At 51.3% G+C, this 20014-nt stretch overlaps 1 protein-coding gene across 6 annotated transcripts in view; it reads right to left on the bottom strand.

The window, feature by feature from the left end:
- The window catches only part of SMG6 (SMG6 nonsense mediated mRNA decay factor), a 107814-nt gene that overhangs the window by 82854 nt on the left and 4946 nt on the right, over nt 1-20014 (bottom strand). For all 6 annotated transcript variants that reach the window (XM_030472923.1, XM_030472921.1, XM_030472922.1 and 3 more), the window contains exons 5-9: nt 19362-19468; nt 18189-18267; nt 17226-17336; nt 16447-16659; nt 2225-2286 (exon numbers count right to left, since the gene is read on the bottom strand). In XM_030472923.1, coding sequence (XP_030328783.1) covers nt 2225-2286; nt 16447-16659; nt 17226-17336; nt 18189-18267; nt 19362-19468 — 572 coding nt within the window. The remainder of the gene's footprint in view (nt 1-2224; nt 2287-16446; nt 16660-17225; nt 17337-18188; nt 18268-19361; nt 19469-20014) is intronic.

Raw genomic sequence — 20014 nt, 5'->3', positions numbered from 1 at the left:
TGTTTGCTGGAGCAGCTCAAAGTCTCTTGTTACCTTCATAAAAAACACAGGCTGTAACAAAACAGGCCCCTTGTACTTTGTATTGGGCAGAACAGAGCAGCTCCACTGGTACATAAGCACTGCTCTCCCTGGAAGAGGCAACTTCCCTGGATTTGGGGTGCAGCAAAATGATTGCTTCTAAAGACTTCCTCATTTTGAGAGATCTCAGACCACAACCAGTGTATCCAGCAACATCCTCCTAAGGCAGACTGGGGATAGAGGAGTCCTTTGCAGGATGGGTTGTTAGTGAGGAGATGAAGATTACTGCTACGGAATAACAAGGAGGAGTGAGGGCTTCCTCAGCCCCGCCAGCTGTGCTTTGATAGCACAGCACATCTGGAACAGCACAGCAGTAACCCCACTGAGCTCAGAACCAGCAGGTCAGGAGCAGAGCGGAAGCATTTAATAAAGTGCTTACCTGTGGGTTTAGGAGCAAAAGAGTCCAATTAGGGCAACATCATCTTTTCCATAGTTTTTAGGGATAAATCACTAAGATCCTGCCCAAGGAGGACTCAATTATTCCTCACCTTTTACCTATTTTAAGCACGGAAGCTGTTTAGCAGGACTGGACCATTTTCTCTTCCTGTATCAGGGTATTACTTTCTAGTTCCCTTCTAAGTACTTCAGGGGATATTCTACCATGAAACATACTTGGGTTTTCTAAATGAGTGTCCTGGGAAGCAACTGCCTCAAACGCTGCATCTTAATCTCAAAGTCTCAGGAGCCAATGTGCAAGCAATCTCTGCAGCATTCCCATTAATCCCACTGCTGGGATTAGCTCAGATTCCCCACAGAGGTAAGGAGCAGCAGCTCTCCAGATGCTCTGCCCTCCAGCACAGCCACGCTGCAGTTAAACCTTCCACGGGCTCTTGCAGCTTTCCTCCTCTTTTCCTAGGAGCAGGAGGACATCCAGTTCTGCCTCCTCACTGCTGCCCACGAGCACATCATCAGTGCCTTGTGAGTCAGGAGAGATCAATAACCCCAGCAGGGAGCAGCCTGCTCTCCCCCTCGCCCTCACACACTCAGATCTCCAACGAACTGGCCAGCACAGCTCCTACTTCCCATTGCTTTAGGAAGGGTCCAAAGCCAAGCACGTGCCACTCCTGACTGCTTATCTCTTGCATGGAGCAAGCCCTGAGGTTTCAGGCTGCACGGTAGGATCGGTGCTTCCCTGCTCCAGGAGGGAAAGGGGACAGGCCCAAAGGCAGGGAACTGCACATCCGAGTCAAAACCACAACAACAGGGACAAGATGCCACTTTGCATCCCCATCACCTTTAGTTAAGTGGCTTGGAAAAGCTCTCTCAGCCCTGTAACTTGTAGCCAACAGCTCCACAAGAGACTGAAGGAGCCAACAGAGCTCATGAGACTACATCTGCTCACGAGGCACTGGCAGGCTCAAGCAGAGACCACTGTTGCCAGAGACTATCTGGACCTATGTGAGGTCTCTACATGAGCTGACAGCAAGGGCCAGGCTGGACCCGGAGCAGGGACAGCTCCATGGGGATGAAGCCCATCTGCTGCAAGGCTGAGCTCTGCTCCCTGGGTTATAAGGATGTCCCCCAGGCTGGGATGTCAGCCCAGGCCTGAACCAGGCTTGCTCTGCTCCAAGGGCAGCCCTTCATTTACCTGAAACCAGGTTCTGACAGACAGTGGCAAGGGCACTGTGTATAAACCAGCTCCCACAGCCAGGGCAGCTCTCAGCTACAAGGCTCCCACTGAAATGGCAGCGAGGAGATGAAGGGCAAGGCTTGTCTCAACGTGCTTCAGCTACCACATGGGTCTGCCTTGATGGTTTTGTGCTCCTCACAGGCAGCAGCCACCTCTCAGCTGGCTAAGAACAGGGGGGAATGAGGTAAACCCAGGAATTAAAGGGGAGGGAGGACGGTTAGGTGATGGCAGAGAGAGAAAACAGCCTCTAGTCCCTCCTGCGTGTATCTCAGCCATCTTTTGCCAGAGGGTCCTGGTGCATGGGCACGACTTGGCCGTGAGGTGGGGGAAGAAAAAGCCCCAACAGTAACCAGTGTGGATGTGAGGGCGGGTAAGGAGAATAAGAACCAGGAGGCTAGGCCGGCAAGAATTCACACCCTGTGCCCTCAGCTCCAAACACAGCTTAGTTGCTAACAATATTAAATTCCAAAAAGACTTGTAATGTAGGAAAATAAAATAAACATCCTGCACACTTACCCAATCCTGGTAAACAGCTTCCCATGGGCATGGAGAAAACTGAGGATGAACCTTTTGTTCAGCTGCATGGGAAAGAAAAAAAAAAGGGGGGGGAGAGAGAGAGAGAGAGAGAGGAGAAAACAATTAAACTCTCTCCGATTTCCTGTGAATTAAGAATGTCCCCAGTGACAGAAGAACCTGGCCTGGATGCTGGGGGTGGCACTGGAGATGGGAACCAAATGGACATGCCCAAAGTCATACCAGGAACCCAGCGCCAAACAGCTGGAGCAGGATGGGGCGGTGGAGACACAGCGCCCTCTGCCGGGCCCTGCGCGCACAGCACCCGAACCGCGGGTACCCCCCCCCGGGGGTGTCCGACACAGCACAGCGTGAGGGGTTACACAGGGGGAGACCCCAAAGGCAGCCTGACCACCAATGGCATTGAAAACACAACCAAAATAACCCCAAACCACCGACAGAAGGAGTTTGTGTGTCTCTTGAGTGTCTGGGCAATGAGGAGAGGGAGCGGGATGTCCTCACTTGATGCTCTTCTGCTGAGAAGCCAACGCGGTGAGTTCAGCACTTGTGCCCTCTCAAGGAGCAGCTTTCAGAAGCAAGGGAGCACTGTGAGGGTGCTGAGGCGCTGGCACAGGGTGCCCAGAGAAGCTGTGGCTGCCCCATCCCTGGCAGTGTTCAAGGCCAGGTTGGACACAGGGGCTTGGAGCAACCTGCTCTAGTGGAAGGTGTCCCTGCCCGTGGCAGGGGGTTGGAGCTGGATGAGCTTTCAGGTCCCTTCCAACACAAACATTCTGTGATTCATTTCACTCCCACCTTAAGCAATTACAGAGAGGGAGCCAGTGTTCAGATGTACCAGAGAAGCCTCTGAGAGGCTGCAGCAGCAGAGCTGCTGTTCAACCACCAGAATAACCTGGAGCTAAGGGGATACAGGCGGAGTTGGCGGCAGCACAGAGTGTGAAAGCAGCTTCCTGCCCTGCTTAGGTCCAAGTAACACCAAAATCTGACTTGAATAATCACTTACTCCTGCTTTAAGCCATCTCTGCTAGCTCGGCAGAGCTCTGGGCTTTCCCAGTCCTTATCTAAATGGCTTTGAAGAAGGCTGTGGGTGAGTGAGGAGTCACTCTGCCTGGCTCTGGAGGTGGCTGTGTCACACACTAGAGCAGACTGCCCTTGCTCTTACCTTCCCCACAGCAAGAGCTTTTCCTCTTGTGGCTGCACAGCCTCAGCACGGTGAGAAAAGCCAGACTCTGAGCCAGGCTCCAAGCACTGCGCGGGGAGATGCTGGCCAGGAGCAACCCGTTCACACAACACTTTTATACCTTGAACTCCTCCAGCGAGGTCAGCAACACCACTTCCATTTCCAGGGGGGAATCAGAGGCATGGAAGGAGGATGAGATTACCAGGCAGGGCTGTGGCAATGCCCAGCCAAGAGCCAGGCACAGAGAGAAGGTGCAAGACGGGCACCAGCCGATGCCTCCTGGCCCCAGGGGATGGTTATCACAGGCAGCCCTGGCTCTGGCATTACTTCCCCCCTCAACCCCTCACCACGACTTACACCAGCTGCTCCATGAGGTGTGATTCCTCACTTAGGTGTAATTAACCCGGGCTGCATTCCCAGAGGACCCATGCAGGAGAATGATGCCCTGCTGCAGAGTCGCTCCTGGGCCATGTGCGAGTTTCAACATAAAACCTGTCTCATAAAACAAGCCAGACCAATTAAACTGGCCCCTGCAGCAAGGGGGTTCTTGCTTACTCGCTGTTTTACTGCTGCCCTAAAGAGCCCTTTCCACTGGAACTCGAGTTGATTTGCCACCATTTTTATTAACTCTGCAGATGAAACCCAGAAGAGACTGGGGAATACCGGGACAGCACAGCAAAGCCCTTAATCGCTCTGCCAGGGAAGCTGGGATGCAGCTGCTTCTCCACCATCCTCCTCAGGACACCAAGGCAGCTCAGGGCTTGAAACCTTTAACACCTACTTTGTTTTAACCTCAGGCAACAGCTTGTGGAGGGAGAAAGGTGGTTTGTGAGCAGCTCTGTGGCTCCAGCTGCAATCACATCCCTGACAGAGACACAGCCCAGCAAGTCTGAGCCCCCAGCTCAGGTGTAAGAACCGTGGTGGGACAGTGCTGTGCCCCACAGCAAGCAGGAGCTGGATGAAGGGGTCCATGCTGCATGCTATTTGATAGGGGATATGGAAAAGAACAGGAGCTTGTGGCCTTTCTATCTCTACTGGAAAGACTGCATGTGCAGAAAGGAAGAAACTGGGGCACAAGTTTTCCCCCCAAGGCCCACATTCACCCGCAGTGCTCACCCTGCAACCCCCAACCCCACGTTCCTGGCAGCGGGGGAGTACCAAAACTCCGCATCTTGAATGGAAAGTGACAGCAGTGCCCAGCAGGGACGTGCCCAGAGCATTCCCACAGAGACACAATGCTCTGGGAGGGCTCAGCAGGACATCACCTTCTCCCCATCTTCCCAGAGCAAGTTTCACCCTCAACCTTTTCACTCGCAATCCTAAGGACTAACCAGTCACACTCCACAGGAACCAGTGCTGAACTGGGACATAGATATCTCTCTCTCTATATATATACATATATATATATATTCTTTTAAGTAAGCAGGATACCTGCCTCTAGGAAAGCATATTTCATACCTCCTGCCAACTTAAGCACGAACCCAGCAAGCCCAGGCAGAGCCCTGTGTGCCCCAGCACTATGGCATCTCAAACAGGCACCTCTCAAGCTTCTTTCACCACTTTTTCTCTCACAGCCTCAAGGTTTTGATGAGCTCATTGCTTAACTTTGGACCTTTCATCTCTGAGTTCACACTAAGGCCACGGGGCTGCTTTGACTGGGCTGCTCTCTGAATGACTCTTTCTCTAGTGACTCACCTGTCCCTCAGTCTCTCTGCTCCTCCCATCAAACGCTGCTTCTCACGGCCAGAGGGAAACAGTGACTTCCACCGAGCTGTTCTGCATTCACACAGGGCAGAGGAACACTTCCCCAGAGCCCTGCTAAGTGCTGGCTGCCCTGACAGTGCTACCATGAGACCTGCAACAACTTCTTGCCTTCATCTCGCTCCCTGTGCAGCCCAAAGGTGGCTCCACTCCAAAGGTTTCCTGATGTGCTGGTGCCAGGGGAAGACAGGGCTCCTTGCACACTTCCATCGCTGCCCTTTGCTCTTAGGGACAAGGAATCAAATCTAGCTGGTTGCTTGGGAAAAGCCCCTCAAGCTCATCCAACAACAAAACTGTGTCAAGAAAGAACAGACTTTGGCCCTTCCAGTTGAAAACGGGCATCAGAGATATGGAAGTTATGAGCATATAGTGAAGGCATTAGTTATAAAAACAAACCAGTTGTCAAGAAGAAGGGGTCCCTGCACACAGTAGTGCCTGAAGCTGAAAACAGCTGGTTTAGCTGTCATGAGTCAGCATGTGCAGACAGACTAAATCCACCTGGGAAGAGGCAACCTCACCAGAGGAAGCAGCTCACTGCTGCTTGGGGAGCATTCACACACCGCACCGCCAGCTAAACTGGATGTGTTACCATGGAAGGAATCAACAGTGACTAACAACTCCTCGTGGAGCAGCAGAGTGCAGAGATAGCAACAGAACAGGAACAGCCAAGCTCAAATCACTGCGAGGCCACGAGGAGTATGTCCTGACAGCACACAGAGCAGGGGCAGGCGCACAGCTTCAGGAAAGGTTTGTCATGTCTTGAGCCAGGAAAGAAGAAAGCAAAACCCCCAACCTCAACAGACCATTCAACTGAGCAAAAAGGTTGTAAATAGTGTGTCCCACCCCAGCATGAAAACACTGGGAATGGCACCAGGGTGCACAGGAAAAGGAGCACAAGGATCCGGGCTGGGAAGCAGAGCTGCTGCTCGTGAACCCAGCATAGACCCATCTGGCTCAGGGTGAGGAGCGCACAGAGCTTTGGCACCTGAGCATCAGTCCCAGCTGTGAAGGAGGCACCAAATAAGGGAAGGATTCTGGAGCAGTGACTCCTGGGGAAATAAAGCGTTTCAAGTTCAAAATTGTTACTTCAGGTTTGGAAGTAAATTTCAGGATCTGGTCTTTATCAAGCGAGGCAAACTTTCTTCAACATCAGCAAAGCATCTGCAGAGCAGAAAGCAGTGTCAGAGTCAAAATAGGCTGCAAAAGACAAGTCCATTAATCAAGAGACCAGATGTAAAACTGCCTGTAACAAACGCGCTGTCTCCACTGGAGTGGAAGGGGCTGGAGCACAGCAGGATGTTCTCCCGAGTCTGGGGGTCTCCTCAGTGACAAGGGGTTGGGATACAGACCACAGAGCCACACAGCTCTGCTCCACAACACGTACCACACTCATCCCAAATACTTTCGGGGTTTCTCGGGCAGCCAGGCTTTTCCAGGCACAGCTTCCTTGCTGAGATCCATGTGAAATAATATCCAGGCACCCAAACTGTGCCATATTCTCACTCCCAGCTCCAGGGCTAGATATACCACATTGATTATTAATCTTACAATGGTTTGGGTTGAAGGGACCTGAAAGCTCATCCAGTTCCAACCCCCTGCCACAGGCAGGGACACCTTCCACTAGAGCAGGTTGCTCCAAGCCCCTGTGTCCAACCTGGCCTTGAACACTGCCAGGGATGGGGCAGCCACAGCTTCTCTGGGCACCCTGTGCCAGCGCCTCAGCACCCTCACAGGGAAGAGCTTCTGCCTTATATTAAGATTCCTTATATAAAGATTATCCCTCTCTTCTGCAGGCAGCTCCTTTAGAGCCTTCCACCACCCAGTCTGACAGCAGCAACGAACCCACTGGAGATGGCCTTACAAACGTGACCCTGAGCCTTTATCCCACACCATCCCAAAGTGGCAAGGCACAGCTCTCAGCTGGTGTTTTCCAAGGCAGTATATTGCAGTGAAATAACACTGAGCACTGATACGGAGCTTCCTGAAAAGCCCAAGATGCTGCAGTGGGCGAGATACCAAGAGGAGGTTTTTACTGCTACAGGTGCAGTCCCAACAAAGTGCTGGTGGGAAGTGTTTTGTGCAAATGGCTACCTCCATAAAAGAGACGAGACAAAAGGGCTATTAAGGCTGTCTGGCATTTCTGCAGTATTTACAAGGTACCCACAAGAGCTGTGGGCAAATTCCAGCTGGGTTAATTACCATAATCATTCCTCTTCATATCCCACCTGCAACCACAAAGGGATCCAGAGCTTGCCTTGCCTGCTTCTTGCCACGTGTTCTACTGCAGGTTTCTGTTTAGCAATCAGTGTCCTGCCCTGAAACGGATTCGTTTCTGTGGCATTCGAAGCAATTCCAGCAAAAATCCTGATACTCAACATGAGACTCTGCACAGATATAAAATCCAATTTGCTGTGACATGGAAGGAGGAGGGAACTCTGTTGTATCCTGGCCTTGAGGCATACAAAATCAATTTAGAGGTAAAAAGATCTCAAGACATTCCTGCAGCTCCCTCATCTCTTGCAGTGCAGCAGCTCCAGGACACATCTCATGGCTATAAGAGTTACAAGTCAGTAGCCCAGCAAGAGAAGAAAAGAGGCATTTAGGAAGCCCCCTCAGCAACACCAACGAGCTTTGGATTTTTCCCTTCATCCCTGCAGGGAGCAGGTGAGATGAGAAAGATAGGCAAGAGAATTGTCCACTTTAGTCACGTAAAGCTCAAGCTGTGGTAACTTCACTGCCTCCAAAGCAAACATCTCCCCTAGAAATAAAGTCAACGTTGTTTAATAACGAACTTACCAGCAGAACTTTCAGTTTAAGGCAAACAGGTCAAATAGACTATTTAGATGCATGTTATTTCCTTCCCAACCAAACCTGTATCTAAGTCTGGTTTCTATGAATTACTAATATGCAACATTCATAGACTCACAGAATGGTTTGGGTTGGAAAGGACCTCAAGATCATCCAAGTTCCAACCCCTGCCACGGGCAGGGACACCTTCCACTAGAGCAGGTTGCTCCAAGCCCCTGTGTCCAACCTGGCCTTGAACACTGCCAGGGATGGGGCAGCCACAGCTTCTCTGGGCACCCTGTGCCAGCGCCTCAGCACCCTCATAGGGAAGAGCTTCTGCCTTAGATCCAGCCTGAACTTCCCCTGGTTAAGCTGATCCCATCACCCCTTGTCCTACTGCTACAGTCCATGATGAAGAGCCCCTCTCCAGCGTCCTTGTAGCCCCCTTTAGATATATTGACAAAAATATTACCATTAAATAGATTAAAACCTGTTTGACCTCTTAAAAAGCAGCGAGCTTCAGGGACCCTCACTAAACTGCATGGAAGAGGTTGCTAGAGCCACACTAGTGACTTTTAATCATCAATGGCTTGATTCCCAATGGAATGTCCAGTGAAAAGGGTTAACTCATCCCCTGGATGCAGAAGCAGAGAGGAGGCACTGGACTGCACGTTTACAGCTATACACAGCCCTGGTGAGGCTGATACTGAAGCATGCAGTTCTAGTGCCCTTCTTTTGAAAAGGATGCTGAAAAATTGGGAAGGGGCCAAAAACCAGCCATAAAAGCGATTTAAAGGCTAAAAATGATTCAACAGCTCAATCTGTTTAGTGTATCAAAAAGGATTTGATTGCAGGGTGCAAAGTGCCTCCATGGTACTTAAGGGCTCTTTGCGTTCGTGGAATAGCAAAACACAAGAGCAAACTGGAAACATTCACTCTGTGCCTAAGGTGTAAGTGTTTCAGAACCAGTGCAGTTATCACTGGAACAAACTCCCCAGGAAAAGGGTGGATTCTCAAGACTGGATGTCTTTCTGGAAGTTTTACCTTAGCCAAACTTAAGTTATTTGGCTTCATATAGGAGTAGCAGGGTGAAATTTAAGGACCTGTGATATACAAGAGATCAGACTGGATGATCTAATGGTCCCTGCTGGCGATAAACTCCATGAATCTCTACAAACACGCCAGCGAGTCCTCAGCTGAGATATCAAGTTCACTTTCAACACAAAACTCTTCACAAATTGGCTCTGGTGCTGCAGGTCATTTAGGATACAAGCTCAGCTCTTCAAGGCTGGATCTAGTTAAGCACTGAAAGGAAGATGACCCAGGCAGAGCTGTTCTTTGTCCAGCAGGTAACGGGGAGGTCACATGCTGTGCACTGAAGCAGCCCCAACCAGCAAAAAGCAGCTTATACTCAAACACATACTGTTTGCCAGCAGTAAACAGCGTCCCCTTCCTGTGACAGGAGATTGACACCAAGAAATGTGCGATCAGTTCTGGTCAGAAGACATCTCCTGGTGGCGTAGCTCTGGGTGTTGCTCTGAGTAGATTCTACACTGGAACAGATTATTTATGGGGTTAAAGCACAAAGGAAGGAGATAATGTGACAAATCAAGAAGGGTGAAGACTGAAGAACCCTGAAAGGCTTAGGATGGAGTTAGGCCAACAGAGAAGACATTTGGACAACAGGCTGAGCAGAGACAGAGCCTTCCAGAAGGATGACAGCATCGTATCACGCGAGCTTCACGCTCCCGCTCTCCCAGCCACGCTCACCAACAGGGAGGGATGCCATGAAGGCATCTCCCTCTCCACTGTGAGTTATACAGCAGTGAAATCTGCTGGGGAGGAAGAGTAGAGCCAAGGACAGAGGAAATGACACAAATTCCAGCAGGTTCCACTCCCTGATCCTCCGGAAGGAAGTTTCTTTCCTAATACCCACCTCCACAGTGGCTACGAAGCCTGGAAATGGCTCATTCAACATTGGAGAGAAACAAACATTCCCCATGGCAGAATTAAGAGGTTTGGCTGTGGAATATGTGGTGCCCATCCCAAGAAAAGCATACAACAGACAGCAGGAAAAGTTGGCTTGGGCCAACTTCAGACAAAGCTCAAGGTTAGACTAACAACAAAAAAAAGGCAGCTCAAGAGAAATCACTGTCTACATCCTTCACCCTGCTCTGGGAAACTTCCCAACCCTCCCATTAGGCATTAGACTTCCTTTACCAGATGCTGGCAGTATCCTTGTCTGAAGTGCAAACCCTCCCTTCCCAACCCTGCTCTGCAGCGCATGGATCATCAAACCCGCTGCCACGAGAAAGGGCTGATGTGCAGCAGCAGGAGGGGGGTTTGGTTACACACAAATCCCTGCCTGATCAGCACCAGCAGGAGAGGAAATGAGGAAAGAGTGACTGACAGGGAAAGGCGGTTTCTGGATGATTGTACTTGGGTTTAGGGTATGAGAAGCTTGTTGGAACTTGAAGTCTCCTTCCCCTCACCGCAGCCTCTCTGGGCGCTGGGTTAGAGCAGAGCTCCTCACAGAGGCATAACTCATTGATGTCCTCATAGTGCTCCCACCTCTGATCCACCACCATACTTCTACACACATTAGCACCAGATGCCTGTTACCGGAAGGAGAACATGTTGGTGTCTCTCCCATGCAAGTAACATCAGTCCCTGCCTTGTTCTTCACAGTTAAATCAAACCACTAACACAAGCTTATTTTTTTTTTTCCTCCCCTTTCTTTTTTAGACCAACACCAACTTCTGGAAACTCTTACCAATAGCTCAGCCTTCACTTTCTGGGTAGTGACAAGAGGTCAAGTTGTGCTGGAAAGCAACATGTGGGTTCTCCACAACATGCATGCACAGGCTTAAATCAATAACCAGGCTCTGCGAGCTCTGCTGAGCTCCAGGAGCTTTAGTGGAGCAGCACTGAGCATCCACGGAAGATCACAAGCCCAGGCAAGGTGCAGCAGCATTTCTGGTTGAATTATCAACACAGAACCTGCAGCTGAGAAGGTTTTTATCAGCATTTTACAGTAGAAAACAGAGTTTATAAAGAAAACCCAAAGTGCAAGCAAGGAGGGTGCACAACCAGCGGGCAGAAAAAAAGCCAGTGCTAAGCTGCATGGCTGAATGTCACGTCTCAAACCCGGAGAGGCTTGGAGTGTGGTTTTAGTGTTTAACCAGTTTCAACTGCAGCCTGGCACTCTTTTACTTCCTCCGCAGAGAAGTCTGCTCCGTGCGAGGGGAAAGAAACCAACCTCACCACGCGCAACAGAACGGCTCGAGTACAAATAAAGCCCCAAGGTGGTTAGGTGACCGAGGTCGTATTAGGAAGCAGAAGGGTTGCAGGCTGGGGAAGGCACTCCGAAATACTCATGCTGCCAGCCAAGAAAGAGATGACAGAAAAAGAAGCAGGGCAGAGAATTACTGTGAGTCCAGCAGTGAAGAAGCCTCTTTCGCACGCCACCAGCTCCCCCGTGCTCAAAGCAGTTTGTAAACTGTTTCCTAAACACACAGGGAAAAACAACCCCAGACCTAGTCCTGACCTCCACAAATGAGTAACCAAACTCAACAGCTTCCTGCAAGCTTGAAGCGGGGGGGTGAGGAAAGGAGGCTGCCTGGGCAGGGCAGAGGGAACTCCAGGTTTCTCGCTCTCAAGTCCTGCTTCAGGCACAAAGGTTAAGGATGTAACACCTCTTTGCTGCTTTTTCATGTGGGTGGTGGATAAAGGGCAGAAATAAGGAAGGTAAAGCTGGTATTCCCACCCCGGAGAGCTTCCCTGCTTGTCTGCATGCCGCAGGGGAGGCTGAGCAGAGGCTCTCAGCACTGCAGAGGTGGGGATGAAACACAAGCAGCGCGCTGGAGGGGAGGCAGTGCCGTCCCTTGACAGCAGGGGCAGACCAGAACGCAAGAGACCACAGACAGAGCTCACTCACATCAAATACCAGAGGGCACCTGACTGCAGAGGAGACAAACTTCCTCACCCAACACAAGCCACCCTCCTGCGACCAAGAGCAGCCTGGCCCAAGGTCCTGCTGTAAGACCTGGTGTGTATCCCACCACCAGTCTGCGCTTTCACGCTGTGCATCTAAACCAGAGGCACAGCCCCAGGTGCTTGGGCTCCTCTTTTAGGAGCCTCTGGTCTGGAAAAGGACCTGTCTGCCCACTGACACCACGGAGGGAACAAATGAGGGAGCCCTGTACTTCATTCAGCAGGGATTATTCCCAAGAGGCTTAATGGAAGAGAAAAGAAAAACCACCCAGCCACACTGGCATATACTCCCCAAATCCTGGCAGCAGACTTAGGGGCAGACACCCCAGAAACAAGGAGCTCCCCAAGCAGCTTCTTATCCATGCATCCATATGGAAGAACAACTGCAATTACAGCATTACATCATTTCTGCTTACTTATTTCTAGTCATGTGTGATGGAAGAGTTACAAGGTGAGAGCAAAGGGAGCCCCTCTCAGTAAGCAGGGGTGCCTCTGTGCTGTACATGCAGACGCCCAGCTCGCACCACAACAGCTTCTCAACAGACCAGATGCTCCTTGGGACCAGAGGCAGTGACATCGAGGCCACCAAACTCTGAACACAGGTCACTCCCACTCCTGTGTGTGATTCTGTGAAGCTCCCAGTTAACTGAATCCTGACAGTTCTCACAACCTCGGAGTGACACCTGTACATGTCAGATGTGAGATGAATACAGCAGGTAACAAGAAGAAACCCTCTCTATTCGGTGTACTGATAGAACTTTGGCCTCCTTTTCCTTGGAGATCTCCTGGTGGCATTTACTGCTGAACCCTGGTGCACTGTCCCTACTCCCTGCTGCTGAGAAGAAAGCCTGTGTAAAGAAATGGAAGTTAAAACCCACTGAACTTCAGAGCTAACGATTCCACCCCAATTTCTCTGCTGCTGCAAAGGGGTTGTTGCTCCATGGGCACAGCAAAGGCAACACCTCCATCCCTAACCAGCAGGCTGGGGGGAACAGGAAGGTTCTTGCAGGAAACACTCAGGGCTGAGACAGCAGATCTTGACTCTGGCCTTAGTTTTCCCAAGAGCTTTTTGGGTGGCCCTACCAAACTTTTGATGGCTCTACAAGGCTGACCTCTCGCAAAGAGGCCAGGAGACTTAATTCCTTAATGATGTTGAAGTATTCAGACATCTGGAGAGAAGTACTATTCAATTACTGTCTTGCCAAGGGAAAACTTCTCTTCCCTAAGCTTAGCTGCAGCTATGGAGCAATCTGTGTTAGTGCATGCAGGCTGCGTGGTAACGCAAGGAAGCATCTACTGCAGAGCACAGGCAGCAATAGCAACTGTGGGAACCTTAACTCAGCATTTCCTGACTGGAGTGATTAAAATCTCAAGCTCGGTGTAATATTAACACTTTCTCAAGAGGCTGACAGCACACTTGCCCTGTTTTCTTTCCCAATGCACAGTCTGTGCAGTAGGCTGCAAGTGGTATGATCGGATTTAAGATTAATACAGACCCACAACAAATGGAATCAGTGGCAGAGCAGAAATAGCAGAGATTCAGGTCTTCAGCTCCCTTTGCTGTCTCATTGAAAAGCACTACAACTACTCACTGGTTCAGCCTCTTTTTCTGCACTTCTGATTGGAATCCCACCTGAAGTGACCTGAAGTTACCAGGTAAGCAGTAAGCACAGTCAGCCTGGGCTCTGCTGCCACCAAACACCCAAAAACAGGCAATGTACAAGAGACCACAGAGAAGAGCCATGCACAGAATGAAACCCCCAAAGGCTGCAGGCGTAACAGGCAAAACCCTGAGCACAAACCAGCCAGGCTGCAACCCAAGCACTTCTTCAGCTTGCTTTCAAACCACCCCATGCCCTCCAGCCAGCAGAGCCCAATCCAGTTACTGAGGAAGGGGCCAAATGGAGATGAACACCCTTCAGTGTGGACAGATGCTATGTTCTTCCAGCTCTGCATCCTCCTAGAACAGACAACATAGCAAACTGTGAAAGCAGCAGCTATACCAAGCCTCTGCCTCAACACGCAGTGCAAAGCAAGCTGCCAGCTCTGCACACCACCTTCCCTTGTCACAGCAAGGGCTGCAGGGTGAGCTGGCCTTCTGCAGGCTTGCCATCATGCTTTACTAACTCCATTCACTTACTAACCCTGAAATAATGATGTTTGTGTCTTTGTACAGGGCTGCAGAAGGAAAAACCAAGTCAGCAGTGAGAGGAGACGCACGAGCATGTGCTGAGCACACTCTGTGCTCACTGACGGGGACAATGCGCATATCAGCAGCTCCTGGGAGAGTAGCTGCTCAGCATCTCCCTGCCAAGTGTGCCACATCATAGGACTGGCACCTAACCACCTGCACAACGAGGACAGAAAACATCCCAGATCAACCTCTTGTCACCTACGAAGCAGCCAGCATCTCCACAGTGAAACCACCAGTCACTTGAAGCAGCAGCCTCTGTCTGAAGGGGGCGAGGAGCCTCTCTCCCACACTTCGGCCCAGTACACATCCAGAGCTGTGAGGGTCTATATTGCAGTGCTTATCTGCTTCTGATGCCTGGAGCTACCTGCAGAGCACACTCAGTACACACACGGCTTGCCTCAGCCTTTCCGAGGGCTAAAGCTGGCAAGGAAGGGACCAGGGAGGCGATGACACATTTAGCCTCATTTCCCCCAAACGACACGTCAGCGCTGGCACACATCCCCTGGGAGAAGAGCTGTTCCCTTCCGCCCGGCTGCGGGATGTGGGGCAGAGGTGCTGGTGCTGCCAGACGAGGGCTGCAGCCTGCCCCTGGCGCAGGCAGGGCCCTTCCGAAGCCAAACAGTGCCACACAGCGGCAACGCACGGACCGAGTCGCTCCTTCCCAGACAGGGAGCTGGAACCACCGAGAGATGCAGCGAGGAGGAGGGTAAGAGGCTGTAGCTTCAGGGATGGAGGAGTCCAGAGCTTCCCGAAGAGCTGCTGCCTTCACCCAGCCCACACTGTCACTGACACAGGTTTAAGTTTCCTTTTCACCTGGTTATTTCCCATCCACACCACTTCGGTGACGTGGCCACGGCACGGCTCCATCAGCAGTTGTGCCAACACAAGAGCAGCACTGCACCACAGCGAAGTACAAACACCTTGGCTGCCAAAACCAGCACTGCCCAGACCTGGGCCCTCAGCTCCCTCTGCCCTTGTGCCATTGTATTTCTGATTGTGCAGCCTCTCCATGATCAGAAAGCTCGTGCTTTCCATAAGCCAATGTTTCAGAGATGAAGAAATCAAGACTAATGGTAGTAATGAGACACACAATCTGTGCAGGCATTGCCAGCAACCTGCACTTCAGAACAAACCAAGGGCAAGCTCTAGCAAACAGCGCTGTGGACAAGACACCACAGCCTTCTGCTTTGCTAGTGCTACGCTGCCTCACATGGGAGAAAGAGAAACCCCCAGTGCCTCAAAAACACTCGCAGCATCTCATGCCAAAGCATCTTCATCAATGATTTATGGAGAGGCTAAAGCTTGGCATGTTCTTTTCAGTGATTTGAGGAAGCAAAGGTTTCCAGAAGGAGAGGGAAAACAACCAAGGGCAGTAACATCTTAAATATGCTGCAGCAACGTGCCAGAGCTTATCTCTCAGAGCTCCAAGGCTTCACCCCAGTTCCACCCAGCTGAAGTCACAAACTAGTTCTTGCAGTGTGGCTGCATCGGAGGAGCTCCAGGCCCTGGAGAATGCAGAGAAGGTCTTCCCAGTGCTGCTAAACTCCCATCCTCAACAGCCATTTTAGGACAGGCAGCCCAGAGCTCCCTGGCAAGTTCTCCTGCAAGAGGCATGTGCCAAAGCAGTGCAAGGATTCCTAGAGGATGAGCTCCCAACCACCGCTGCCTTCGCCTGCATTCCTGTGCCTGACAAATAGAGTTCACCCGGGCTCCCCTTGCAAGGTACCCAGCTCCAAGAGGCTGAGAGATACCCTCAGTCCCTTCTTTCCTCATTCTTGCAAAACAAAGGCACCACTCTGGCCTCTCAGCAGAAGTAGTAATGCAAATATAACACCTACACTGGAAATTAAAGCCATGGTCTTCACATTCCCAGTGCAAACATCTGATCATTTGGCACTGGGACAAGTGACCCACTTCCAGAAGAAGCCCCAGAACTCAGAGGGTCCCTCTTAACCCCGGTCTTCAGCATCTGACCTCATCTCCCAGCAGCAACCTCACCCAAGTTAAAGCCTTCAGAGGAGAGGCATTTCACAGCATCTTCTGTTTGTGCTTCTCCTATTCCATATCAGCCACGCCAACACAACACTGCCAAGAAATGGATGGTAACAACATGCCTTAAACATGAGAGGCACGAGGTCACCAGCTCCTCAGCCTGACCCAGGCACAGCTCCCAGAGGGGAAGCCAAAACACTGGAAAATTTAGCAACAGGAAAGCAAAACAGATCCAGTGTCATTCCACTGCATTCCAAACACATGACAGCAAAGCCAACTGCTGCCTCCTGCAGTACTCACGTCGCTGGGGCTGAGGTTCCCAAGACCATTGTCCTGCTCAGAATCCCGGCCGGATTCGTTGCCCTGGGAGCAGCGGGGGTGGGAAGGATGGATCCAGATCTCCAGCCGTGTGGCATCATCTCCAACTTGTCTCAGGGTGGACTTCTTGCCCTTTCCCCGCCGGCTGGGGCTCACATCCAGCACCTGATGTTTCCTCTGCTCCATCTGCTCAGCCTGGGCAGGCAGAACAGACTCACATCACCCAGGGATCAAAAGGGCAGGAAAAGTCTATCATTTACATGGAAAATTAGCCCTTCCCCCTGCTTCAGAACCACAGCAACTCACTGACAGGTCCAGAATTTGGTTTCTGACTCTATGGGACAGTGCAGGTGAGAGGTTTTCAACTCCAACTGCCCCAGGACAAGAAAAGCTGTGCCCAGCCCTAGGAGTTAACAGCCACCACGCTGTATCTTTGACTCAGGTGACCCTCTAGGGCACAAAGGCACTGCAGCCTCTTTTGCTGAGCCCCATAAGTGTGGGGCACCTATGGGATAAGGCAACGATCATGCTGCATGTCAAATCCATGCCACAAACCACAGCAACCTACATCCCTTGCTGAGCTTGGCTGGTTTATAGCTTGTGACCCAGAAACATGAGATTCAGCTGTCCAAACAACCCCAAATCAGCGTGAGGAGAGGCAGGAGGACACCATCACTTTTCTCTCTCTGGCTCACAGCTCTCCAGCACAGGGCAGTTGCATGGGCAGCTGCAGCACCCCAGAGCCCAGCTCTGAGCCTCACCTTACGCTTGGTCTCTTCAAACAGGCTCATGAGGCTCTCCTTGGCTGTCAGGATGGGGTTGCTCGCAGCCAGGCTGCGCATGTAGTAGTAGACAGCATCCAGCTTTCTCCTCTGCAAAAACACAACCAGACTCAGAGCTGCCACTCAGTGCTGCCTGGGGCAGACAGACACACCAACAAACACGATGACAAGCAGGATCTTGAGCTCTCTATCCACATTCACAGCTACCAGCACAAGGAACAAGTCCTTTGCCAGGGTTAGGGAGTGCAGGTGATATCACAGCCCCGAGGTTTCTACAGCAACCATCAACCCAGAGTCTGGTGGTCTCTCACTAGCTGTCGTGGTAAAGGGCAAAGGTATAAATACTGAATTCCTGATAGGCCAGGAAATAACATTACTGTGAATATGGAAACGACTCCACGTGAGTTTTACAAAGAGCAGAGGGCCAGGAAGACTGGAGGGTTTGCCAGCCTCCTGCCAGCCCATGTCCCAGCCTGATGCTTCCATTATCTGCTGTCACACCCTCCTTGAAGTAAGTTTTCCTGCATGGCTGCAGTAGCCAGCAATGAAGCCTAAGAAATTCCTGTGTAGATGTTGCTCAGACCTAGTGCCCACAGATTCAATGAAAACACAGCAAACAGAAAGAGCATCCTCATGACAGCATGGCCTCGGGCACAAAAATCCCATGCAAAACTTGAAACACAACCCACTTTTCAAACATCTGCACTCTGAAAGCCCACAGAACAGTCCCCAAAATGCCAATAGCCTGAGGGAGTGGTGTGTATCTAAAAAGCTGCCCGAGGCCACAGCAGCTGGAACCCACAGCGCACATCCTGCCAGCAGCTTTCTTCTGTTTAAAAGAAACCATCTGGGAGCGCTGCCCTATCCGATACCTTCCTCCCCCAGCTGGAATCCCACAGCCACCCCAGGGGCTCTCCCTGTCCCCTGGGATGAGCATCTCACCGTGTAGATGGCCAGCAGTGCCAGCTGGTTGTACGGGCGGCCGTTCTTGGGAGCAATCTGCTGAGCCTTCAGGTACCAGCTAAAGAGGGAAGAACCAAAGAGGAAGGTTTACTGCCAGGACACCAGGCTGCCTTCCTTGCTGCTCAGGGTGCAGAATTCCCCTCGCTGGCAGCCCCGCAGGGAACAAGCCCTTTGCACAAGTGCCCTCTGCCTGCAAGAGAGTGCACAGGCAGCGAGCCCGTGCCTGGCCTGGGGGGGCAGATGGGGACCAGGACAAGAGAGGGGCAGATAGAGCTGCTGAAGGGGCAGATACTGTGCTTGGCTCAGCCTGAACATGAGCATCTTCAGCAAATGCTGCCCCCTCAGGCACAGAGACCAGAGTATTCAGGGAATATTTCTCTTTCAGATCCCTTTTTAGCTCCATGGCAGCTGAGACCAAACCCTCCAAGTCCCTTAGCTTGTCCCCCATATTTTCTAGATGCTTAACCATCCCAAGAGAAGAGGCATCCATTCGGTGGCAGTCCATTCATGCCTCCATTCTCTATTTTCCCCTCTATTATCCACTCTCCAGCTTATACCATGCCACAGTGATCTAGCAACACTGTTCAGACACATCATGAACCTGCTACATTCCCTCCAGCTTCCCTGAGACATCAGCATACTCCACAACGCCCACAGATCCCAAGATGAGCAGCTTTCCCTGCCCTGTTCTCCAAACCTCCACAGACTTCAGTGCTCCATCCCCCATGCTGGGCTCACTTGTGTCTTCATGGTCCCTCCCACCCAGTTTTAGCCTCAGAAGAAACATCAGAAAAAGCAGAGTGACAGAAAGCAACAAGTGCCAGAAACTCCTGAATCAGTCAGAACATATGGACACATACGGGAATGTCTCCTAGCTGCAAAGCTACCAGAAAACACAACAGCCATTCTGCCAGCCCCAACAGCATCAACCCTCCCTGCTGTAGCATCAAGCACAGGAAAAACTTCCATGCTAGATGGCTGGAGGATGACTCTTTGGGACAGCAAAACAGTCTAGGCTGCACCTTTCAGCTTCACAGGGCTGCAATAATAGAGAGAGCAGAAAGACTTCTTTGGCTAAAGGCAAATTCAAGCATGAGAGGAGATCCATCCCCTGCAGAGAGAGGAAGACAGCCCCGGTGAGGAGCACGGTACCTGCGCGCCTTCCCGTAGTTGGCGGTGTCGTTTGCTTGTTCCCTGTATCTGCAGATGTCCCCTTGGCAAATCATACACCTCTGAGCACTGATCAGCGCGTACTTCACCTGCAAAGCAGCGTTTGGCACATCAAGAGGGAGCTGCACAGCCCCAGGGAGCACACAGAGAGCAAAGAGGAGGTCCCTGACACACTGAAGGGCAGCAGAATGCAATGACAAGGCTCCATGGCACTGGTTCAGTGTTTGTAGGGGGAAGCCAAGCCCCTAAACACCTCCTCTCTCCCAACAATATCCCATCTCTCTCCAGAAGGGAGTTGTTCAGGCTGTGACTAATTGGAGGACAGCTGTTGGAGAAGCACATCCCTCTGGGAATGAAGCTGGATTAAAATATCCTTTCCCAGCTGTCTCTTGCACCTGCATTCCCAGCTCAGGGCTGAATGCTGTCCAGTGCCAGGGAGGCAGCACAACTGTGGCTTTGCTTGTTCATTCGTCTGCATTCCATGAGCAGAAATGAGGGATTTCAATATCTTAAGGCAAAGCCAGGATACCTTCGGACACTTCTTTCCCTTTATTAGCCCTGAGCTGGTACGAAACCAAGTTCTTTGCAAAGGAAGCTAAGAAATGTTAATGCACCAGAGTTGGTTCAACAAGTTC

Source organism: Strigops habroptila (genome assembly GCF_004027225.2).
Source record: "Strigops habroptila isolate Jane chromosome 13 unlocalized genomic scaffold, bStrHab1.2.pri S16, whole genome shotgun sequence".
NCBI lineage: Eukaryota > Metazoa > Chordata > Aves > Psittaciformes > Psittacidae > Strigops > Strigops habroptila.
The sequence above is the reverse complement of the archived record's forward strand: the minus strand, read 5'-3'. Positions and strand labels throughout refer to the sequence as shown.